At 35.7% G+C, this 26,213-nt stretch overlaps 2 protein-coding genes across 4 annotated transcripts; both read right to left on the reverse strand.

The window, feature by feature from the left end:
- Positions 1 to 4,278: 4,278 nt before the first annotated feature.
- On the reverse strand, positions 4,279 to 14,856 carry LOC140850971 (plant intracellular Ras-group-related LRR protein 7-like). 2 transcript variants are annotated; one of them, XM_073248066.1, is made up of 10 exons: positions 14,600 to 14,856; positions 12,336 to 12,405; positions 11,061 to 11,107; positions 10,850 to 10,912; positions 10,494 to 10,604; positions 7,252 to 7,342; positions 6,143 to 6,228; positions 5,904 to 5,990; positions 5,638 to 5,782; positions 4,279 to 4,640 (listed from the first exon to the last, which is right to left on the reverse strand). In XM_073248066.1, the coding sequence occupies exons 1-9, from the start codon at positions 14,696 to 14,698 to the stop codon at positions 5,669 to 5,671; spliced, it is 768 nt and encodes a 255-aa protein (XP_073104167.1). In that variant the 5' UTR covers positions 14,699 to 14,856; the 3' UTR covers positions 4,279 to 4,640; positions 5,638 to 5,668. The 2 variants fall into 2 exon arrangements, with proteins under 2 accessions (XP_073104167.1, XP_073104166.1); XM_073248065.1 differs by having other exon boundaries at positions 10,494 to 10,579; positions 10,804 to 10,912; positions 14,600 to 14,851.
- A 1,591-nt stretch (positions 14,857 to 16,447) lies between these two features.
- On the reverse strand, positions 16,448 to 19,774 carry LOC140853413 (UDP-glucose 6-dehydrogenase 4-like). Of its 2 annotated transcripts, none has more exons than XM_073248043.1 (2): positions 19,617 to 19,774; positions 16,448 to 18,206 (listed from the first exon to the last, which is right to left on the reverse strand). In XM_073248043.1, exon 2 carries the CDS (start codon positions 18,170 to 18,172, stop codon positions 16,730 to 16,732), a length of 1,443 nt encoding a protein of 480 aa, XP_073104144.1. In that variant the 5' UTR covers positions 18,173 to 18,206; positions 19,617 to 19,774; the 3' UTR covers positions 16,448 to 16,729. The 2 variants fall into 2 exon arrangements, with proteins under 2 accessions (XP_073104144.1, XP_073104145.1); XM_073248044.1 differs by having other exon boundaries at positions 16,448 to 18,190; positions 19,617 to 19,730.
- Between the last annotated feature and the right edge of the window lie 6,439 nt (positions 19,775 to 26,213).

Genomic DNA, 26,213 nt, shown 5'->3' on the forward strand with positions numbered 1-26,213 from the left:
GCACCAGAACATAGGCAAGTGGAGCTCTTCAGACACTAATTCCATTGGATGGATAAAGTAGATATATAGAAGTGGTGGAGGGATCAGACTAGCAGAACCAAAACCAAAACCAAACCCCACGTAGCATAATAGGAGAATCCAATCAGAAAGGTGCATAGGTTGCTTTTGTTCTTGTAATAATGGACCATTGGTTTGAGAGCAAGATCTCACCAATAAGGCTTGAGAAATACTCTAGAGGGTCAATGGAACTTTAACCTTTATGCTATGTGGGGGCCACCCTTTCTTGCCTTCTAGTCAGTTGAAATTGCTTTGGGCAGAGCACCATGGCTTACTGTTTTTGAATTTACTACTGCTGAGAAAGGCTTAAAGCATATGCTAGTTCTTGTGGCATATGGCCTCAACAAATCTTCCAAATAATTATAACCTCAGCTGACTCAAAAACAGGAACCCAAGAAATTGTCTGAAATATTACTATCAATGCTTGACAGTGCACTAATTCAGTACTAAGTTTTATTTATTAATCTGTCTGGAATTTATAGTTGATCAAGACTAAAATCTGACAATATTAATCGAAGACACCTGACATAGAATATATCTTGCCTGGAATTTATACTGATACCCAAAAACATAAAATCAGTCTGGAATTATGCTTGCGGCATCCAAGATCTTTGAACTGATACACCTAAGTTTATCATACAGCCCCTAAAGAAGGCTTCTTTTCAATAAAAGCTTGCTCCTGTTATCCACAAGGACTGTAATTATATAGGAAAGTGCATCTCATGAGATGGAAGATTTGATAAAATAGCGTAAAAACTGAAAAGTAATTTCTATAATAGACCTTAAGATATCTCTCTGTTTCGAGTAGATAGAAATATTAACTGAAGGACCCATTCTATCACAGGTCTCAACTTACCCTCTAGTTTGGTGCCAGTGGGCCTAATATTTTTGGAATTTGCAATGACCTCTTTATCTCTTTGTATTCAAGAAAAAAAAATCTCTAGATCCGTTGGAATAAAATATCATCAATTTATTTCAACACAGGATTATAATACAGATATTTATTTAGGTAATATGGTATGATATGTGTCTCTTTCTGAACACAAATGAAATGACGGTTAAAAATGGATCAGTGAATATTTTATTTAAATAGAAAGTTAACATATTTAACAAATTACTCCTAAGGGTTTACATTAGAAAAGTGCTAGTTAATGAAAACTACTTTAGGATCAAGAAAGTACATTCATAGGGGTCAGTTTCTCAATTCCCATCAAATGCAACTGCATCTAGTAGACTATGAATTGGCAATAAGAACATATATAGAGAGAGAATTTATAACATGGTCTCGAAAGGTATGTAATTTTTCTTGAGTTTGTATCCTTTTTTTAACATCTATTAGGATTCTTATTGTTTAGAACTTCTAGTTTTCTTGGTAGGAATTTGGTATCTTTATTTCTATTTTAGCGATTATTTTTTTCATAAGGGATCGTGATGTCTTTCTATGGGATCATGGCTCTATTCATTAGCTCTATTTATGGTGCATAATTTCATGAAATATAGGTAGTGGTTATGACCGATTTGATAGAAAAGAGGGATTGGGTGTGCATTTGTATTGGGAATTCCTAGAATAAATCTTGCATCTTTCTTCGCTTACGCCTGCCGTTGAGCGAGTCTTTTAGGAATCATTCTATATCTAACAATTTAGTAGAGGAACTTTAGGACACCCTTGGGGAAATGCATCTAGTGCAATAGCTAATCAAATCAAATGGCTTTACCATTATACAAGCTTACAATGAGAGACATGATCTTGCTTGTGAAAGTAATGAAATTATCCCATGAAGTTAGCAAATGGAGCTCTGAGCCCGCTATTGCTTGTATAGGGTAGAAGGAGATCAAATTTGATATCCAACCCACAAATATATCAAATGAAGAGATTAAAATAAGCATGCATAATTCAATAATTCCTGTTGACTCTTCTACTTAATTTCTATTAAACTCAGCACAATCTTTCCCTAAAAAAAAAAAAAAAAAGGATGGGACCAAACTAAATACAATAAATAATGAGTAGCCTATACTATATATTTGCATATATCTCTTGTACGTGCAAGCCTTACACTTTTATTACCTATTTTTCTTACATAAGAACTAAATACAAGATCGAAGACTAAACAAATCAATACTTCTATTAATTATTGTTGGATCCTATGGATCTTGGGATTATTGAATCATCTTATATCCTATAGTTTTAGGCTATAGATCATGCCAAAGAAAGGGCTCTTTCTACTGATCCTATATACTATCTTCCTTCCATGTTGGAATAGAAACTAATGTGACTATATGATACAAGGTATACGAGAACAAATTCATAAGGCTGATGATAAGTTTTGAAAGAATAACTATTTGTTCCTTACTAGAGATGTAAAAATGTTATTATCACTCTATAAATGAATGCACTGCAATCAAAAATGAAAGGATCTGTACAAGTCATACATTGATACAAGGTTATACGAGAACAAGTTCATGAGGCTGATAATAAGTTTTGAAAGAATTAACTATTTGTTCCTTATTAGAGATGTTGTAAAAATGTTTATTATCGCTCTATAAATGAATGGACTGCATCAAAATGAAAGGATCTGTACAAGTTATACATTTCATTATTACTTTGTGGAACATTCTTAGGTCAAAATATGCCAGATGCCTGTGACTTGATTGGTTAAATAGTCCAATCCAAAAAATATGCTTTTCTACTGATATGAAAAATATTTTATTACGAATGAACAAGATAGAAAGAAGATGTCCATATGTAGGACATAATTATTGACATGGATCTTTTCCACATAAAAAATGATCATTTATTGTAATAAAACCAGAAGTGATATAGATCATTCAAGAATCGAAATGGATTTACTTTATAAAAAATATATATCAAAACTTCTATGAAATAGTTTTGCGGGATTTAACCAATTGTCTTGATTATGGGATATCATTGAGAAATAGAAATCTATGTTATCAAAAGACTTTCTATTATTATTTATAGTATGGAATGAATCAATCATCCACTTTGGTATCTTTTTGAACAAAATGATAATATTTTTCCTATATTGATCAGGAATTTTGGTCTTTAGGAAGTATCATGATTATCCAATAAAGAATAAAAAAAGATTTCAATTTATTCAAATGAACGATTTGAACATCTATTGATTCTAATAACTGATTGCAAAGTTGATCATTTGAATCTTTCAATTCATAGATATGGATTTCGAACATACAAATGGAGGTATTCCCAATACTTACAAAAAAAAGGAGAAAGTGACTTGAACAAAAGAAACAAAGTGACTGAGACAAATTTTTCCTATTGATAGCCTCAAACCAATCAATCAAATATTGATTAATATGTAATTGCTTGAAGTACGGTCAACAATAATCTCAATGAGAATAGTCACAGCACCTAGGTAAACAGCACCGAATAGATATTAATATTGACTAGATCCAAAATCTGTTATTGCTCATTCTCAATACTACGCCTTAAAGAGGACTCAAACCTCCATGATCTTAAGCGCGAGTTTTTGAGTCTCATATGTCTACTATTTCACTACAACGGCATCTTGAAAGTAAATCATATTCTGTGAATATGATATCTATCTAATATGATATATCGAATATTTGACAAAGGTTGGAATATTTCTATTGACCAATCATGTCGCATAAGCCCGAGTCAAACATCAAATTGCTTCAATTTGAATTATCCAGGAGATACCTTATATGTGTCAAAAAAATGGACAATCAAACTTATTGCTTAATTAATAGAAGCCTAAATAAGAGAATACAGTACCCATATAACAATCGATATGTCAAAAAAATGTCCCATCATGCATATTCCTAATCCTATATTAAGCAAGTACATAAACCACCCGTTAACAACGAAATGATGTAGGGTTCTAAACAATATAATCCTTTATCCCAGAAAGGGTACTTCAGTAGTGAAAAATGGTTGCCCCATGAAGAACCAAGGAATAGAACAACTTATAGATGCCTATGACAGCAATCTTTAGGACCCTCGTGGAAGCATGGCTAACACCATATTTAAATACTGCAAGGCAGAACTGCTGGATTTCCGACTAGGATGCCTAAACAAACTAGCTTCAAAGACTTAAGGCAATAAGCCAAGTCAAGTTGTGGGTAAGATGTCAACATACACTGATGACAAACTTAGCAGCCACCAGGGAAAGCAACAAGTCTTACTTTACGGAGACTTATGTATCTCAACAGGGATGGAGAACAGGATTGAAGTACAATATCTAATAGATTTTCTGCTGCACAGGCTTCCATTATGAAAGAAGCCTGCGAGCAGCTCATTAACAGTATCGATCTAGCTTTAAGTCTTTAAACAGACAACAAAGTTTACAGATCAGTAGACTATGTTTTGGGCATAACTTGAACTCCAAAACCTGTACAATCCACCCATTACATGGGGAATAAACATTGGCTAATATATGTCCCATGTCGTTCAACAATAAAGGTTCATCATATCATAAACATGCTTTATTGCACAGTGCATGGCAAAGAAACAATAGGAAGAAAGAATTTTTCACAAGAGGGGCAAAAGACCATTTCTTCTCAAAGCTCAAGCCTCCAAGAATTCCCTGAGCAAACATAAGGAAGAAACTTAAGCACAAACTCCATAAGAAAGACAATGCATATATTCGAAGGTTACAGATATTAAACTATCAGTAGTCCACTCTACCAATTTCAGGGCCATCTAAATCTTTTCACGAAATAGTATGTTAAAACACATCAAAGCCATTTAGTAAGGCAAATATACCAAACAGGAATCAAACCAAGAGGACAATAAATTCATAGAGCACAGATCCAAGATATTTTGTTTCCCAACTTATAACCCCACCATTTAAAGGAGCATGTGCGTTTTAAAAGTAAAGTGAAAGGCACAACCCATGATTATAAGTATTCAGCATATCATTTTAGTAGTAACACTTAAAGAAGACCAAAAATTTGCATGTCATAAATACCAACACCTCAATATAGAACCTCAGATAATTGAAAGGAAAACTGAGTTTTCAATATCCTCCCAGCACAATTTTCAGCCCATCAGTATCCATATGCCCCAGTAAAGGCCAAAAAATAGTTCCTGATTAATCATTCACAGCTGTGGATTTTAAATCAGGTGCACTATTTATCCATAGATAATGCTAAATGCAGTCCTAAATCCTAACTTTGATGCAATTGCCGTAACAAGAAATATAATCCTTTTTGTACATAGCAGGAGAAGGATCAGACACTTTTAACAAGTAATTAAAATATCATGTCATCTAGGAGCATCATCACTGGATCACAAAATGCTGTCTCCATTGGAAATAATAGTGGTAATCAAAACCTGATTATGTTCACAATCCTGTCCCAGAGTCAGTAGACCGACAAGATTCTATTGCATCAATCACTTACATGCACAAAACAAGAAAATAGTACAAAGAAATTAAGCTTTTCTTGACAGTCAAGCTGTTTTATGAAAAGATATTATCAAACACTAAGTTTTGTATAAAGATCCTACTTAATGGAGCCTGAAAGAAGGGATAACATGCAGATACATCATATGAAGGGCAGTAAAAGAAAAGACAAACATACGATAAGCAATGCAAGCATCAAATTTGAGGATCTATCGCAAATCAACACCCTCATCCAGTCCAGTGGAGCTCAACATAACATTTGAATCAATTTGCTTGTCAAATTTCTTTTTTCTTCGTGCTTCAAACTCTTGAAATCCTTCCATCTATAGAAAAAATAAGCAGCAGTGACTTTAAAAGCAAATAGTCCCAAAAGGAATGAGAAAAAACACAATCATGTTCTGATAAAATCTCCTAGACAATGAAAAAAGGAATGGGAGGACTAACTTGCTGGAACTGCTCCATTGAAATCGGATTGTCATGAAGAGAGATATTTTGTAGAGCTTTGCAGTCCCTCAGAAGATTCTGAGGTAGCTGATATCATATATTGTATCAGTATTTTAAGACAAAATGTCATAATAAGGTAGCACACACCAAGAATTTTTTTTTTAAGAAAAAGATTAAAAACATTGAATTATAGTATGTCAATACACAGATCTAATATGTCTAGGCCATATATCTTATACCTGCTGTATATTATTACTGTTCAACAAAAGAGACTTTAAGTGAACGAGATTGCAAATTGATGGAGGGAGGACTTCAATTGAGTTGTCTGCATGCAAAATTCATGAAATTATTGACAACGGATGATGGAACAAGGAGCCAGATGTCAAATTGCATGTTTTATAAAGTATTATAATAAAATTCCTATCTAAATACAATAGAAGGAATTGTAAAAGAATATTTGCATTCAAGAACAGAACCTTATAGCACTCTGATAATTCTATGTACAGGATTCTTGTTAAAGTGAGGGAAATGGGTGAGAAAAATGAGTTAATCATTTGGAAGATAAACCTTTACTGTTATAAGCATACTATACAGATCAGGATCTTGGAGGCTTGCTGTGTTTTGAAAGAGATATATGATTTTTCAAAAAAAAAAAAAAGAAAGAAAGATGAAAAGAAGAATTCCGTGAACAATGTGGAATTGAGTGTGCTGAATTTCACAAGAAAAATAGAATTGGAGTATATCAAACAAGCATGTCCAGTGGCCCATGGGCCATACTTGAAACATTTTTCAAGTTACATGGTGCATATGATACTTCTAAGTGAAGGAAAAAAACAACAATGGTCCACTTCATAACAGATAAAATGGAAGGTACTCAATCCATATTTTTCAACTTTCCACCAAAATTTGCAGCAATGTCGGTTACTGCATTTAAAAAGAAAAAAACAAAAGAAGTTTCAATTGTAATCAAAAACAATTTTAGGATCTGTGATACATAATCTCAGGTATTGAAAAATGTATCTACATGAAACCAATTTCTTCAATTTAAATTGCAGTAGATAAATCAACCATACTTCGATTGGAAAGTAATCAACCATAAGGCTTACAAAGGTCCAAACTTGTTAAAAGATTTAGGCAAAAAGGAATGGTTAAGATCTGAAGAAGCAATGAGTAGCAAAAACATGTAGCAGATTTGTAATTTTACTGAGGGTTTCAGGCTCATATTTAGGTCACAGACAAGGATAATTGTGACACTTACAAAAGGTTAATTCTATCATACATTTCTTGAAAAAAACAAACTTTTACTGCAGTTTGTGTGGCTGAATGATGGTAAAATTAATAATATTACCATTTGCCTGAAATTCTTCCAAGGAGATGCAACCTCCAATTGATTCTGGGATGGATTTTAACTTGTTATTGGACACATTTAATAGCAGCAACTGCAGACATCAAGAACATGAACAAGAGCACAATTTAAAAAGCTTATAAATCACAATAATATAATGACAACAAATGATAATGACTTTGAACCATGACCACCAATGCATGAGATTTGTAATACAGTAATCTGTGACCACCTTATAGGATGATGCCAATTGAAATACTACAAGGTTAAAAGCATTAAACAAAATAAGAATTATAGCACATAAGAATTCTGCACATATTAATAGAAAGAACTTATTTAAAAGGCAAAGTATGGGAACTAGCCAATCTAACAACTGCAGTGAGAACTAGTAAAAGCAGATATATTAAACTGCAAGCCTTATCACATTTATAGGAGGTTGGCTTATTACATCAAACATACAGTCCCACAAGAAAAAAGAACTTTCTAAGCCCAGCACTCAACCTAACATCAAGAATATGTCAACCAGTGTCCATTCCTGCGTGAGGCAAACAAACAAGAGAGGAGATCATGAAGCCTGAAAATTGGTGGAAGGAGAAACATAACTAACGTTATGGTTTAAACTCATGCAAGCCACAAGCACTCTCAGATATTCACCCCAAACAGGGTAGTATGAAATGAAAAAGGATGAACATATGGTTATTTATATGAAAGGCACATATGTAAGCTAAAAGAAACATTGAAACACAAGTCCTTCAGTCATATGCTTTGGATGGAAAATGAATGTATTTTGTACGTAAAATTGATCTCTATAAAGAATCACCAAAGTCCATCATCTACATAAGCATACGATACAATTGAAGGCATCTATTTTATTATTCGCAGGGCACATTCATTAAGCCTTCTTAAGTCTTCTAGAAAGGCTGCATACCAGCATTGCATGTAACATTCATGATATGAAATGGAAGATGCTTGAATTAATAAGTTTATACAAATAAAACAGAAAGCGACTAAGCAAGTGTTTACAATCTAATACACATTCATGTTCAGAGTTCAAGAGAGGACAAACATGCATCTTTACCTTGTATGCCAAGCAGAAGGTTTGAAGCAAGCACCCAGTTCATAATTAAGATGGACAATGTTTGATGCAATTTAAATTTCCTTGGTACAAGAAACTCTAACATGCTTTCTGAAGTCAACACCATATTAACAATATTCTGCAAATTATTGGAAAATTCTCAAAGCATTCTCTGTTTTCTTGGTTAAATAATGACTCGTTAACAAGAATTGCTCATTACAAATTTAAAAAAAACTATTTGCATATTTCATTATTTATTTACAAACTACTCACAACCAACCAAGAAACCTTTATGAATGACAAATAAATGATGGTACATGTTTCTGATGGTTCTTTTTTGCCTTTCGCTAAATGTTCTTGCCTCTCCCATAATTGTTTTCATGTGAATAAATACAGAAATATTGCAATATCCTTACATTCTTTGCTTTTGTTAACTACTTTTTAAAATTTTAATTACCTTATTTTTCTTTAAAATCGTTTGGCAAGCTATTGAATTTCTTTCTAAACTCTGAATCTTTACCTCTAGATAAACTGTTCCCAAATGATGAACATGTAATTGTGCACTAAGCATTTCTGTTGTGTGCCTGCAAGTGGCAAAAGTATGGTATATGTATAGAAGTTTTATGAGAAAAAGTTAAATAACTATGCTGAAGATAAATGTCTGAAGACATGATTCTTCATTGAGATACCAACAAATGACATTGCCACTACATTGAGTGCCAGAAAGAAGAGAAATGTGTGACAAAGCTGCATGACTTTCCTCAAATCAACTATGAAACTCCAAAGAATGGTCTTTCACTTCACATTATTCAACATTCCCAAGCAGACTATCATTATCAGTAGATCCAAAAGCATATGATACCTCAAAGAAACAAATATTGGTACCTTGTTTCAACATGCACAGATCATGACATAAATCTTGCACTATCCCTGTGCAGTCATCTCAATGACATCTTGAAAGTGTTAAACCTAAACACTGCATTAACTTTGAATATAAGGTCTCAATCTGAACTAACTTTTCCTCTGCATGAGGAGAGCATTTTCTTTGTTGTACTAAATTAATGTTAGTTCCCAGCAACAGAAAAAAAAGGATTGCACAAAGGTCAGAAGCAGGAATATAAGCATGACCAAGAAAAAGACTTGATGGAAAAATCAACAAACTTCATGCTATCACAAATGAGAAAAGTATTACCTAATAACTTGGCATGAGTGAGAAGTATCTACTTGTCCCTAAGTGTTGGGCATTTTCACATCAGAAATCCCAACATGGGCAGATTTCCATGCAGTGCAAATAATTATATGAAAAATATGATCATCTTAAGATATGTCGATCGTTGGTGTAAATTGACTGGTTAAAAACTTCTAATGAAACAAAACTTATATTTATGCCATATTAACATTAAAAGAAAGACACACACACACACACATATAGAGAGGGAGAGAGTCTAAGTAGGGCACTCACTTGAAGAGTGTGGACATTTTGACTGATACTATTTAATGCACCATAGTTGAAAATCTGAGTATCATCAATCACAATAATGTGTCTTTTTGCCAAGATATAAAAGGAAGCTCTAAGTAACAGCACTTCTACCTGGTGAAAAGGGGCACCCTAATTTGCAGTGTCTTGGAGTACCATGCACTGTGGTGTCCAAGTGTCCAAAAGTGTCAGCACACAAGAAGTGTCCAGTCCAGTAACATAGACCGAGAGTGGAACAGGAATTAAAGAGAGAACTTAGTTCAAGAACCGGTGAACAACATAATTTAGCAGTCTTTGATCCTAAAAGTGTGATTCAGACCAAGAGTCGAACTTATTGTTTACTCAAAGGCAGGAAAAAACTTTAAAAAATGCAACATGCTCCTGTCATAGTTCAAATATCAATTGTAAGAATGCATGCGACTCTCTTTTTCCCTCATATTCCATGACTGTCCCATCCCAAACTATGCAAAAACAACTTGTTAGAAGCTTGAAAAAGGCTAAAAAGATTAGCCTACCAAAATGCATAAATGCCTGCACCTGAAATATTGCACATACCAAGGTAACTTGATTCAAGTTCACAGGACCAGTAACAGAAGACAACATGACCACAAAGATGGTAACATGCTTAACTAGATTCATTCCATTCCTATAAACACCATGCAACAGAAATATTCATTTTAATAGAATACTCACATTGTGCATATCCCCTATAGCTTTAGGGAGACATGTTAATGAGTTTCCAGTGATAGATAACCGCTCCAGCCTTGAAAGATAACACACTAGAGAACAAAAACATATCGTAAGCTGAAAACAGAAGAATGATGTATCACTACTATGAATGAAATAAGGCCTGCAAACTTCATGCATGCATGGAGATTGTTTGGGACAAATGCAAGTAAAATTAATTTTTACCACAAGGCAACAGCCATGTCCTACTCTAAGATTGACATAACAATAAGTTTATTTGATAAGAACATCTTCAATGTATACAAAAGAAAATTACATTCATCAGGCAAAGTAGTAATATGATTTCCATCAAGTGTGAGGACCTTTAGCGACCGAAGATTTCCCATGGTAGTTGGAAGGCGTTCAATCAGATTACGAGCTAAAACCTGAAGTAAAAGACAAGCATTTAACATTTAAAGAGTTTCTTTTTTAAACTATTCCTATGTCAAAAAAAATAATGTGCTAAAAGAATGACCAGAATGGTGAAAGTTCAGTGCACATAAATCAACAGAACCAGAAAGTTGTTGACCCTACCAGACGCTGCATGTTAATTAACTTGCTAATCTCCGGATGTATCTCAACTGCAGGAGGAAAATAACAACAAAAGTTAACTTTGATTGTTAAAGAAAGCAAATATTCTAGGAAAAGTAAGAATTTACTTCAAGGTAACATCTAGTGATTTTCAAGTTGCTAGCTACATATTCTTTTTACCATCTAATCCATAAATAAGCAACATATATGGCTCTCCATATGCCATGCAGGAGTGACAAATTCATTAAGTATTTAGTAAGGTCAAAACATATTCATAAAACTCAAGTTTTGAAAGGCTTTGATTGAGTTGGTTATGTATTTCTTATTTTCATATGTGATATTTAAGTTCGACCATTCTTATATAAACCAGACCAACATGTCTACGAGGTCAAAATGTCTATTATGATATGGTGGACATTCTCCATTATTCTTAAAATTCAAAGTGTAAATACAAATAAATGAACAATGAGATGGAGGGTTCTTAACAAGGGTAAAATTATCTTTTGATCAATAATACTGCAATATGTGAGCAAGGAAGACAGCTTCTCTTAAGTTTGTTTAAATTAAAAATGACACCAGCTGAAAAGTCTGCAACACAATGAAACCAATCAAAACTTCCATTTCGGATAATTCATTTCATCTAAAATAAGGACTGTTTCCAGCAAAATACGTCTCTCACTTGGGACACAACAAATGGTATATTGCCAGTTAAAGGGATCAGTTCTGCTTTGGATCCTAGTGAATATGAAATAATGCAAAAGGATAAAACATACTAAGTTACAACTAGTCCAATCACTGAGCATGATTCATCAAAACTGGGATGAAACAAGCCAAGGAAATGCACAGCATGTATCAGTTTCTTATATCAGCTAGAATTTTCATCATTTCTATATCATATATATGCATCATTTATAAATGTATAATATAATTATAACTTGTTTACCTTTCTTAATAGAAGCATAAGTGAGCCTAGAATTCTCAATGGAAAATGAGATATTGTAGGTTCTGTAATTGTCAGAAGCTGACATTAAGTATTCTGGATATAGCAAAAGGAAATGACATGGAATTGAATCAAATTTCTCAATATGCACTTTAAAAGAAAATACATTATCACTTTAACAGGAAAAAGAGAGAGTAAAAGTATGATAACAAAGTATGAATTATACTAATGTACCATTATTTCAGTAGCAACAAACTTCTATTGGAAATCCATAATCAGCAAATTCTATATAACAATCATATCTTATACTAAATTAAAATGAAAATAAAATGACTTACCTATTCTGTTGTTTGTTAAATCAAGCGTGCGAACAAAAGTATCCACTTCAAGAACTTCACTTGGTAAAGCCTATAAAAGAAGAGTTTAGAATATAATCATCATTGGCAATGTCAATATTGAGGTAAAGAAACAGTCCTAGAATATAATTTTCTATTATATTAGAATCAATCACGGAAACAGAAGGAATACTAATGACACCTAATGTCCCGCACCTCCCTTTACAAGAAAAAAAGAATAGAGAAAGAAAAAACAAAGAAGAAGAAGGCAAACAAGAGTCTTATACCTAAAAGAAAGTAAGGACTTTCTATTCCTTTTTATATCTCTTTCTTATCTCTTCTATGCATGGTTGGCAGCTGGAAAAATCAAGATTTTAGTGGTGTCTGAGCTCCCCTTTCCTCTTTCATACTTCCACTCCTTTCACCACCTTAAGAACTGTAACATAGTTGATCCCTCTAATTTTCTCATTTGCATATCTTTGTCATATTGTACCATCTCTTCCCCCTTGCTTTAGCTCCACAAGTTAAAGGAACTTTCGATCAACACCTTCAACAAACTACTCCATCACATCCAAACTACCATATTTTGCTGGCTCCACTTGTATGAAGGGCATCAAAATAACTCTGGTTATACCACAATTCATGAGGCTATTTTGGACATATTTGCACACCTAAGCTTCTCATGTCATGAGATAATATGACATACCTACATCTACCTATGCTAATCATAACTGTAAGAAAAAAGACTTGCATCATAATGTGGGCATCAACCAAATTCCTTCTGTAGTAAGGTGTAAAAGTTCGCCCTAATGCCTATGGAGCTGCAAATCACCGCTCTAACAAGAAGTATGCCAATGACTCCATTCCCACAGCCAACTACTGGGATAGATCCTCCAAACCGAGCATACTGAGTTCATTTCCAGATTTCAGAGGGCCTCATGGGGCAACAATGGTCAAAACCATTATATCAGAACAAAAATACTAACCAAGGTCAAGATTCATGCAATAAGATCTTAATGACTGCAAGAAATGCCAGCAAATTCCAATGTTTGCCTAAGTCACTTGAATATTGAGTCACAAGAAAAATGTTTTAACATTAGAAAGATCTGACATTTGAACACATATCCACACCTGACACTTGTACCCAAGTCCATGTAACATAGCCTAGAAGACAAGTGTGGACCAAGTTAATGGTACTTTTTCTTTGCATTGTCTTGCAATCATTGATTCAAATTAGCATCACTTCAAGTTTCAGAAGTTTCAAAAGTTCAGTTGAATTGAAGGCCATCCAAATGCACCTTACTTTTAAATTCTAATCTAGTTTAATTCAAAAGCATCTGCCCACATCAAAGTTGGGCTTTAGATGTGTTGGCTATCTTTTATGTATAGATGTGCCAAGGATGAGAAAATTTAGAGCAAAGAGATGCTTTTTTTTTTTTTTTTTGCTTTTGATATTTATTATTTGTGGAATATTCCATCATAAATCTCTATCTATCCTCCTTATTACATTATCTTCTCTCATGTTATCATTCTTAAACATTGCAAGATATCCTTTATGACAAGAGTGTTCTGATGGCTAGGGGTGTACATAAGATTGAATACATGGAAAGCGAGGACTAGTCATAATTCTGTCTAATGAATGATGGCAAAGAAAGGACTATTAATAAAACATACGCAGTCATTGGTGGCAAAAAAAAAAAAAAAAAAAAAAACAGAGAGAGAGAGTGATTGGAGCAGGTGGAGATGAAGAAAGCTCCAAGAAGAAATGGCTTCAAGCAGTGTTCAACAATAGTTTATGCAGTTCCTCGTAGAGCCATGAATCATGCATAATCAACATTTAAGCAGAACCCATGATTTCCATACCAGAGAAATTCATTCGGGCTGTTCAAATTTTAGAGTATAAGCACTTGATGTGGCATGAACACCCAATGGGTTGCATTTCTCATAGAAAGAATCACAGAACCACAATTTGGCTCCTTCAAGAATCAACATACAGATTTTTTTTTTTCTAACTCATTCAACATTCCATGTACGCAATTTGAAAACAAAATCAAATAAAAAAAATAAAAAAGAAGATAAAGAAGACAAAATCACCAACGACCGAAAATTCGCTTGCGTTCAACTTTTCCAGGGCTATTAAAACAGCTTGCACATAAGAAGAAAAAATTGGGAAATCAAACAACAGAGAGAGGGGAAAAAGAAAAACCTAATTCAATTGACATTCAAACAAAACAAAACAAAACAAAACAAAAAAATTCTAATAATACCTTCAATTTAGCGTCTCTAAGGGCGACGATGCCGGTCAATCTCCATCGAGCGGTTCGATCGGCGCCCGAACCTCCACTCTTGCTGCCACAACACCCCATCTGTCAAGATTTCTTTTTCCCCCCTTTTTGGCGAAGAAGAAAAGGTTTCGCCAACTAAACGGTGCTACAATCCGTCGAATTATCGGAATCGAAACGAGAAAAACAGAACGAGCGAGCCGACATACGGTCAACGCTTATATAGGAGATAAACAGAGCAGAGCCAGCGAGGAACTCCGCCACCTCGAGGTGGATGACCTTTTCAACAAGGATCCGGATTGTATCTTTTGCATGAAAGAAGGCTTCACCTTCCTCCTAGAGAATCTACCATTGGATTTCCCCGAGCACAGATCTCAAAGTGATACGAAGCGCATCAGTCACCGCCTGCATAGATGGCGCAAATATCGGTGGATGATCCAACGGTGGATTCGCGCGGAGGAGGATAGATCCTTCTTTCCTGCAAAATACAACGCCGATCTTTTTAGCTGTTAATCCGAAGGTGTAATTTTAGCAAAGAGTAATCTTTGATAAGATCATAAGAGTTGGGTGCAGGCCAGGATCAGATCAGATTAATTTTATGAACCACACGCGTAATCGGACAACTCAATTACGGCTTCATCTGCTAGTAATGTAGCTTGGAAAAGTAAAAGTGAAATAGTAAAAATGGTTTGCATCAAAATGAAAAGAAGAAGAAATTAAATTAGAAAAAAAAATGAAAAATATTAAATATGATTTCATTTCAATTCTTGCACTATGTTTATTATTAATTTAAATTACTAATTGGATAAATTTCCTAAATATTCAAGACATCAATTAGTCTTATCTAGATATGTAAGAATATATATATATATATATATATATATATATATATATATATATATATATATAATACCGACTATTTTAGCTTCACGTATTTCTATATTTCCTATCTCAAGGTCGAGGAAAATATATTTTTCAGAAGCGGATTGCATGGAATGCAATAGAAATGCAAAGAGTAGATGCTTGGATATAAATTTCTTTTTAGGCCACATTCAAGAGGAGAGTCCAATCATACAAGAGTTTCACGTTATGTGCAATAGATAATAGAGATGAAATATTTTAAAACTTCAATTTTCTGTGCAGTACTTATTCAAGCCAATCTTACTTATATGTGCACTATTTTTTTATTTTTGCTCGGGTTTAACTGACCTGCTTTATTTTTATATATTTGTCCGTCATCATGAGATGTAAAGAGTCTATGATATTAAGAACTTTTGCATAGGAACATAATTAGGTCATGCAAAAATGCTTGCATACATGGTATACTATAATATTGCAGGTAATCTTGATCCAAACCAGATTTCATGCATATTAATAGGTAATCTGTTGATCTTTAAAGTTTGCATGTTACCTTCCTTTGTATGTTACTAGTTGCTTATGAATTATAATGAGATTAACGTATAGTTATTAAACTTAAAAGTATTTGGGTTGCCATTCTGAGAGCACATAGCACTAACCTTTTTCTTCTTTTGGGTATGTCTGCATCTAAGATCATTGGACTGATAATGTTATAATCCAACGAACGGCCAGACAGTTGTTCGTTTCTTTCTTGTTCTACTTTTTGCATCTGTAATTTTTCCCCTTAATTATCTTCATTCCCCTTTTTCTTTAAGATGTGCGACAGCCAATACATGTGTGTGTAAAGTCATGAGAAGATATTAAGCAAATAAAAGATTTTAAGCAAATAAACTTACAAAAATACTGAAGTAACAACTCCTGATTAAACCAGAAAAAAAAAAAAAAAAAAGTTCTCTCTCGAGTAGCCTGAACCAATGAAGCACAGAGAAGAGTAATAGATATAGCTCTATTTAAATGCGGCAGAAGACAGTCCATATAATGCATCGTAGGACCAAAAGTGGCAGAGGAAACATAGAGATGACCCTGCCATGCCTAACTATAATTTGGGAACAATAGACCATCAAGGAAACACCAAATCTTAAACAAAAAGGAACAACAATTTTAAAGAATCTTAAATCCAAACTTGAAAGAGCCCTCGATATTCCAACCAATCTCCTCTCTCTCTCCCCCGCGGCGCCTTTCTAAGGCGGCTGCCATTTAGGCCACAGCAGGCATGTCCTTGAGCCAAGGATCCAGTGGCTTCCCAATTGAGTAAACAATGAAGCCAATTTCCCTCAGCTTTTCTGGATCCACGACATTGCGCCCATCAAATACGAATGCCGGCTTCTGCATGTTGTCATAGATTTTCTTGTAGTCGAGCGACTTGAACTCGTCCCATTCGGTCAGGATGCAGACCCCATGAGCTCCCTTTGTGGCCTCATAAGCATCCCAGGTCACGGTCACCTGCTTCACTGCCGTCGGGCTCATCGGCTGGAGGTGGATTGGGTGGTCCCAGTCGAACTTGTTCATTGCGAGGTCACGTTGGATCTGGTCCTCTGTCACCTGGGGGTCATAGATGCTGATCTTGGCCTTGTCACCCAACAGGCCCTTGCAGACATCAATTGCCGGAGTCTCCCTCGTGTCTCCGGTGTCCTTCTTGAATGCAAACCCGAGCACAGCAATTTTCTTACCGGCAACGGTGTTGAACATGGAGGACACCACACGGTTCACAAACCGGCTCTTCTGGTAATCATTGATCTTGATGACCTGCTTCCAGTAGTTGGCCACCTCAGGAAGGCCATTGCACTCACAAATGTAGACTAGATTAAGGATATCCTTTTGGAAGCAGGAACCTCCGAAACCAACACTGGCATTTAGGAACTTGGGTCCGATTCTTGTATCCTTCCCCACCGAAAAGGCCACCTCAGCCACATTGGCCCCGGTGGCCTCACAAAGCGCGGAGATGGCATTCACAGATGAGATCCTCTGAGCCAAGAAGGCATTGGCTGCAAGCTTTGATAGCTCTGCCGACCACAGATTGGTTGTTAAAATCCGATCCTCAGGCACCCAGTTGGCATAGACATCCTTCAGAGCCCGAACGGCCTTCTGGCCTTCTGGTGTCTCCCGGCCACCGATCAACACTCGATCAGGCTGGAATAGATCTTGGATGGCCGTGCCTTCCGCGAGGAATTCTGGGTTTGATAGGATCTGAAAGTTGATGCCTCTGCTGTTGTGGGTCAAGATCTTCTCGATGGCCTCAGCGGTCTTGACAGGGACCGTGGACTTCTCGACCACGATCTTGTCGGACTTGGCGACATCAGCAATCATACGGGCTGCACTCTCCCAGTAGGTGAGATCAGCAGCCTTGCCCGCACCAAGGCCACGGGTTTTGGTGGGTGTGTTCACAGAGACAAATATGATGTCAGCCTCGGATACATGCTTTTCAAGATCCGTACTGAAAAACAGGTTCCTCCCTCGGCACTGCTTGACCACATCGTCAAGGCCAGGCTCGTAGATTGGGAGCTGGTCGCTGTTCCATGCTGAGATACGGGCAACAGAGATGTCAACAACAACCACTTCAATGGATGGGCACTTAAGGGCGATGACAGCCATGGTTGGGCCACCAACATAGCCGGCTCCAAGGCAGCAGATCTTCACCATCTTGGAATTATCAATAGCCTGAATTAGTTAAAAACTGCAAAGAAGAAAGAAAGAAAGATTCAAATATAGTTAGATCAACAACTCATTCACAATAACATTAGCAGAACATGAATTAAGGCAAGGTAAAGATCTTAGATTTCTTGTTCATCTCAAAATATCCGAGAACAAAATATTGGTGGGTGAAGTCAGCTGCTGAAAATATCTCTTTTTTTATTTTTTTTATTAAATGCATACGGGAGCCAAAAAATCTAAAATTTCATCATTGTAATCATTGAAAACTTAAATAGTTTGATCTACTATAAACTCTTCAAGGACACAGGAGAAGGATCAGAGTTGAAGTTCTTGTGCATGGATAGAAGTTTACTCTTGGATCAGAGGAGAAAAATCTTACAAGCTTTTGGTAAGTAGGTTTTCATTGTGCAACCATGGAAAATTCAGAGAGAGAGAGAGCAATGGACAAGGAACAGAGATCAAGTTCTACCACATCAACAGAAAGAAGTTTATCCTTATGGATCAGAGAAAGATGTAGCAAGTGCCCGATGTCAGAACATTGTTTTTATTCAATCACACAACATTTCTCGATTGATCAAATACAAAGAATCATGATTTAAAACTGCATTTATATAAGATATAAGAAGACTTATTCTTGTATAGGCCCAGGCCCTGTTGCTCTTTGCTTCCTTGCTGATGTTTCTATTCTTATTTCATTATTCACCTCAGATCATCATCATCATCAAAAACAAAGAAAAAAGAAGAAAAAAACAATTAAAGATCCAGTATCCATCAAAACCCATCTAGTGACATCAAATTGTCTCGGCCAGCCAAATCAACAAATAGATCAGAGGCAATAACGTATATTTCTGTGAAATTTTAGAACTTTATTTCAACAAAGTGGTGGAAATGTAAGTAGATCTAGTTATCAGATAAACATTCTCGTCACATTGATTCATTTCTGAATCATCCCTCATTCTGACAAATATTTCCACTAATTGAGATTAACAATACCACATTACAACTTTAAACTAAGCCATACGCCTCAGATCTACATCAACCTTTTGATCAAACCTACAGATCTACCCAACTCTCAACCCAATACATTAAAACAAGATAACCCAGAACAAAAAGCAGCAAACAACAAGCAAGGAGAACAAATTCAACAAGCCAATAAGGTCATGGATCCAATAGATCAACAAAAAAGACCCCCCAAAAAAATCCCATTTTTGGCAGTGAGGGCACCAAAATACTACATATCAACAAGGAAAACCCCAATGAATCAAACCCGCCGGCCAAGATACGACTGCAACGCAGATCAAATAGCAAAAACACGCTAGCCAAAAAAAAAAAAAAAGAATCGCAACTTTTTCAGAGAAATCAGAATCAAAATCGCAACTTTAGATTTTTCCTATAATAAAAATCAGATCTTTAGATCAGTTCAGACACTTACGTTATGAACTGCTCCAAAAAGGAACTAAAGACACAGAGGAGATCGAGAGAGAGAGAGAGAGGAATTCCCTGTGGAGGGGAGGAGGTGAGGTGCACCTTCTTAAATACTATAAAATGAGAGTGTCATGTGAGGACCCAAGACCTCCTCTTTTAACGAACCAACCATACAAAATAAATAAATAAATAAATAAAGCATGCAGGCAGCGGAGATGGACCACTTGGAGGTTGAAAGAATCTAATGAGCTGCCAAACATATTTTATATATATATATTCATTAGAAGAAGGTGGACAACGTGTGTTTATTTCCATATGATTTTATAAAAATTTTCTGTTTTGGTAATTAAAAAGATTATTTTTAGAAAACTTTTACGTTCTATTTACGTATGATTTTATTTATTGTACAATGTCACCAAAAATGTCTAGAAATTAGGGATGCAGAAAGCTTTCATGTTGGTCAAGGCTGTAAGATGGAACAACATCTTGCTACCGGCATTCCATTGGAACTTTTCGTTCCTCTTACGGCAAATATAACTCTAATATAACATTTCGTTGTTAGAGGTGTAGGAAGTCTTAATTAAGATTATGATCTTATAGTTTTTTTCCTTAAAAAAAAAGTTCTTAGGGTTTGTTTGCATTTTATGGATTAGATCGATATAACTAGCTCAGATCGATTCGGCTGGAGATAGATAACGACTGCAAGACAGCAATAGAGAGTCTTATAAAATAAATTTTTGACTAGAGTTAGCTCTCACAGAGATCCTCTAACCCTCAAATCAGAAATATAGGACAGAAAGGAAGGAGTGAATACGAGGGATATGACCTATTTATCTTGGGGTCCCATATTTATGTTCATTTATACACTGAGGCAAGAGCCTACTCTTATCATATCGGACGCAAACATGCCCCATACCGCCTATCCAATTTGGTAGGATTTGAGTGGTTATTGATACCTTATTTGCCTGCTTGTAATCGTTGCCGAAGATCACAGGATTTGAAAATCTGTGTGGAGCTGGGGGTTAATCCTTTCCATTACATCAGCAGTCACTCTCACCCATTATGCCAACTAAGATGGCTTTAGGAGGTACCTCGGATCAGACAAAGAAGATCGGTTCAAGAGATCTTGGGTCGGTCAGGACTAAAATCGAACCGGTCCGAGACTTTCTACTCATTAGCATCAATCGAGGCAAGATTTTCTCTGTATCAAAAATGGATTGATCCAAATCCCATACAGGAAAAAAAAAAAAAAGTCAAAACTTTTTCCTTCGCATGGAAATTAAGCTGATCTACTTTAAAATTATTTCTAAGTATTTTATGAATACCAGCTGATCCTTTATGATTTCCGGTGCACTTCTTTAGAGAAATTCAAATTGACCCTCAAAAGGGCAGTATATCTAACAAGCAATCCCAAAAATTGAAGTTTTTAAATTTAGAACAGTAAGATTCTTGATAAGAGACTTGAGAGGAAGGAACCTCTGATGGTAGCATGAAAAAAAAAAAGAGCAAAAAAAGCATAAAAATATCACCTTGTCACAAAAATATCCATGCTCCTGTAAAGAGAATACAAAAAAAAAAAAAAAAACGATTTAACCATACAATTCGAAATAAACTCAAAAAAATATTAAAGCTGCACAAATCAATCATTTTTTTGAAAATAATAAATACAACTTTTAAATGAAAAGGTCAAAGTCAATGGATCTTTTAACAAAATTCATATTAAAGTTTCCATTTTTTTATTAAAAGATTAAAGGCGAAAAATCATATGTGATGCTTAAACAATCATTGATGTTATACCGTTTCCGGTAAAAGCAAACAGGAGAAAGGGCCTGACGAAGCGAGAAGAAAAAGTTCAGGAGTGAAGTGGAAGCGAGTAAAGAATCGGCAACTTCCTTTTTTTATCAAAATAATTTCTAGAGAAAAGAATCTTGAGAAATTTGTGTCGGTGGAATGCCACAAAATGGGCTCAGAAAACCGATGGTTCTGATGGAAACGTAAGGCACACTGCATCAGAGATTGCAGATAGGAATGGAATAAATAAAGGAAGGGAGAGACAGAAGAGAGGAGAAGAGGACGTATTTGTACATTTTTTATTTTATTTTATTTTATTATTGTTGTTGTTGTAAGGCTCACATCGGCCTAAGTGTTTTCCCCTTTGGGCTACTTACGGGTTTGTTTAATTTTTGAAAAAAAAAATTTAATATTTTTTGAAAAAATTGATATTTGAATGTACGATATTTGGAATTGTGATTTTTATATATTTGATTAATTACGAAAAAATATTATATTTTAGAATAGCTAAAATTTATTTGAACATCCATTTTTTTAAAAAAATTATATAAAATATATGTTATGTTCTTAATAAAAAAAATATTTTATTCTATTTAAAATCTCATCAGTATTTTTTTTCAAACAAATATTCCAATTCTCAATCGATGAGAATAGAATTGTTTCATCTTATATAAATTTTTCTTTTTCATTAAGTATAAAAATCTTATTCACATAGAAAAACTACTTTCTCGTCTCTCTTCGTTGAAAACTTCAACCAAATATTAAATATTTTTTTATTTTTGTATTGACCACACTCTCTCTCATTCCACGAATCCAATGAGTTCTAAAAAAAAAAGATAGTAACCCTTTGAGAGACCTTCGCTCTAAAAGATGCAAGAAAGGAAAGGCTTTCACCACTCTCCTTTGTTTTTAGTCCCGAGTAGATAAATGAAAAATATGAATAATTACTTATATATAAAAAAATCAATATAAAACTTCATGTTTATAGCATCACCCTCTTTCTGTTTTGGTAGTTCACACCTCCCTTGCCTTATATTTATAAAATATTAGTGGATTAGAAACAATCAAAAAATATAGTATGGATTTCCTTTGATATTTAACTATCATAATATTAGAGAAAATCCAAAATATCTAGCTGACTTGCAAATGTGACGTACGCCAACTCCAAGAGGTAAAGATGTGGTTAATTTTGCTTAGTTAGAGTTTGATGGGGTTCGATAAATAGAGAAGTATCATAACTTAAGATTTTATTTTTATGGAGTTGGTAGTTTTGATGGCAAATAAATAATTTTCATTTTCTTCTTGGGGTTCAATAAATAATTTTAAGATATAACTATTTTTGTGTATAATAATGAGCTTACATGTTAGTAAGATATATTTTCTTTATGCGTAGGCTAACAAACCCTTCAGTTCTATAGTTTGAATGGAATAATCAAATAAATCCATTTAGGTGGAGCATATTTCTATCCCTCAAAATGCAATGTTTAAAGATAAAAATTCAAGATTAACTTATTTATAGAATAATCAAATTGCATATAAATTAACTTTAGTGACTCTATATGATTTTTTTTTTTTGTTTGTCAAGACCATAAAGAATTGTGAACTCACTCGAAACTCTGCATCCATGTATGCTCGTAAATTTAGCATTTGTTACTACTCAATTGATTTTCTATTTTTTAAGTTAAAAGAGAAAACATAGCTAAATGTTAGTGTTGCGGCCAATCGCTTCGTCGTCCGATCGCCGGGGGACGTGCACCTGCAAAAACGAGAAGTCCATACTGACCGGAGGCGGCTCCGACGGGGACCCTCCGACGGTCAAGTCAGAGAGGTGACTGGGCAACAGTGGAATGAAGACAGAGAGCTCGATCGAGAGAGAGAGGGGGAGAGGAGCGAGCCTGTGATTTAGGAGTCGAGAAGTGGGGGGAGCGGATCCCTTGCACTGTTGCCTTCCCCGATTTATATAGTGGAGCACGGTATGGCGCCGTCATTAATGGCGCAGACAAGTGAGGAATTGTCAACTCACTGTAGATTGTCAGAGTCACCGTGAAAGTGTCATGTCGCCGTGAGGCTGTCAAATCACTAGGGTTGACAAAGCCCTAGGCGGGACAATGCCCCTAGGTGGCAGCGCCGCATGCCGCTGTCAGAACTGACCAGGTCTGGCGGTTGTACGGCGATCAGAGGAGTCGACCGACCCTAGGTCGGTAGCCAGCTGAGTGGCGTCGGGCTCCTCCGTTGGTCAGCGAGTTTTATGTGAGTCGGCCATCAGACCTCCCGGTTCAGTCGGTCGGGAAGGGCGTGCCCGACATATCCTCAGTCGGTCGTAAGCCGAAGATTGATCGGTGATGGCGTCAGTCGGTCGGTCCGACTGTCAATCGGTCGGTCGGTCCCTCCGGCCGTAAGTCGGTCGGTCGGTCCCTCCGGCCATCGGTCGGTCGATCGGTGGGTATTCCCCAACAGTTAGTATCAAAGATAATTATATACAAAAATATCATTTGGTATTCAATTTGACAAGAAGTAGGGATTTATATTAATTGTTTTGGAATCAAATAGTTAGAAAAACCAAAAAAAAAAAAACCTACTTCTCATGCTAGACCCATTCAAGTTTTAGCCAATGGGTCATAATTCTGAGAATATATCATTCAAGACTCGAATCCAAAAATTCCAGTTGTTAAGCCAAGCATGACCACTGAGATAACCCTCAATTCACATTGCTTCATTTATTCAGTGCCCCCCTAGTGCCCATGGCAAGTATCAAATCCTCTTTGAGCAAGTAAAAGGTAAAATTTTCAATCAAGGAAGAGCTGAACTACCAAACCTGTAACTAAATCTATTTTTTGATGAAAGATATGGCTAAATCTGAAGTGAGACAATTTGGTTCATGTATCTATCTCCATAGTATTGTATTGACTTGGCTAGGCTGTCCTATGGAAATGCCACATGGAGTAACTTCTATTAATTAGATTGGACTTAGCATCTGTCCTCGTGCTGAAGACCCGGTACATGCCACCTAAATTCGAGGGAGACACATGGTTACTTTTTTCTCTAGATCACACCTGTTTACCCTGAATGTGTCTTAGTTTCATTTAAAACATGCCCACAGGCATAAGATTTGCTTATAATGTCATGGAAAGTTGTGCTACAAAATTCAAGCTATGGTGATAAAATATATAGCAGCTTGTTTGGCATAATCTTTTTCGTTTAACTCACAGAGAGGTTAAATATAACTTTAATACTTCATTTTCTGATTTTTTTTTCCTTTTTCCCCCCTAATTATGTCAGTGATATGCATTGATAGGCTATATATTGGCTTAAGATGTTGTATCCCATCTAGCCTAGGATGGTGGGGAGAGAAGTGATACTAGAGGGAGTTTGTTGCATGCAGCCAGGGTAGCATGCTGCTAGCCTCCCTTAGAATAGAGTTGCTAATTATATTTTCCTGCAATTAAAGAGAAGCATGATAGCATGAATAGCTTATGTCGCAGCTAGGTATGATTCGCAACATCGAAAAGCTGATTCCCAACTTGGAAACTATTGCACCTAAAACACAACATATAACCCCCCTCACAGGTGATGGGCTGGCAACTATGATAGTTAAGTGCACTTCTTAGCACCTAGCATGACAAGTCATTTTGGTCCTCAGTATGCCACCCTGAACTTGAAATACAACTTTAGCTTTTGTCACAGACATTGTCACATACCGAGAGTTTTGCACGAATTTCATCATTAAGCTCATCATCCTAATCTATAACTTTTTTGAAAAAAAAATTCCTCCACCCAAACAAGCCTTAAAGAACATAAAGGAAGCACAAATTTGCATCCTACCCCCAAATGGAACCACCATCTTCCATTTTAAAAGACATGCAAACCACAGAGAAGGCCAAACAACCTCCCATAACACCCACTCCTTTCCTTTCCTCCCCTTCCAATCACTAGGCATTCAACCACTGGCATACTTAATGACAGGCTTGAGCTCAGGGCCCTTGCAATCCATCTCCACCGGGCACTTCCTCCTCCATGGAGGTCAAGCTGCAGGAATGGAGGTGACAGCACTTTATATGACTCATATGAGTTCAGAGCTGCAGCAAAGCAGTTTAATAAGGCACTACATACAGACCAAAATTGCTCATCAGTCTACTCTGACCTAAGATGCCCCGATCATCTGAACACGAAGAAGAGCAAGAAGCTGAAGCAAATCACCAGGACTGTAACAAGCAAGGGGAACCAACTTTGCTGACCATGAAGCAACAAATTGTCAAAAACTTGTGCTAAAGCTTTTGAAAGAAGCTCAAAAGAATCTTACTCAGAAGGCAATCGGCATGAAGCATGAAAACATGCTTCAGGGCCCTTCATCTATGAAGATGAGTTTAAATATGTTTTTATCTACTTCTGTACCCAAGCAATTTGCCTGTCCAAGGAACTTAAAACTTTTGGCCCTAACAAAATAGTGAAATTCAAGAATGTCGGTGCACGTAAAGAAAAGAGCATTAAAAAAAAAGCCCTTCATCTCCATACTTTATTCTCCACTGCTTCTATTCCTGCATGTTCATACACCTTTTTAACCTTAGAATTACCACGCATGTACCTCAACAAACACATTTATCCAGACAGAACCTTTCACAGAAATTAGAAGAAATCAAATATAGAGAGGCAAATGATAATACCCCAAATTAGGTAATTAGAAAGTCTCTTGATATCATGCTGAATCCTTAAAACATAAGGTATTGGAAAGAAGCATGCATAAACTTAATCTTTGAGAATGGAAACCTCTCAATCTATTGTCAGCTATTGTTAAAAAAAAAAATGGACTCCAGAA

Source organism: Elaeis guineensis, chromosome 13 (genome assembly GCF_000442705.2).
Source record: "Elaeis guineensis isolate ETL-2024a chromosome 13, EG11, whole genome shotgun sequence".
NCBI classification, from domain to species: Eukaryota; Viridiplantae; Streptophyta; class Magnoliopsida; order Arecales; family Arecaceae; genus Elaeis; species Elaeis guineensis.

Bases quoted from the DNA above. Each gene is read 5' to 3' on its own strand.
- LOC140850971 (XM_073248065.1), bottom strand. From the start codon at position 14,698: ATGGGGTGTTGTGGCAGCAAGAGTGGAGGTTCGGGCGCCGATCGAACC. The intron at 10,913-11,060 runs GTAGGGTCAACA...CTTTTACTTCAG, and splicing joins TAATTAACATGCAGCGTCTG to GTTTTAGCTCGTAATCTGAT. The intron at 10,580-10,803 runs GTAATTTTCTTT...TTTGTTCTCTAG, and splicing joins TACTACTTTGCCTGATGAAT to TGTGTTATCTTTCAAGGCTG.
- LOC140853413 (XM_073248043.1), bottom strand. From the start codon at position 18,172: ATGGTGAAGATCTGCTGCCTTGGAGCCGGCTATGTTGGTGGCCCAACC.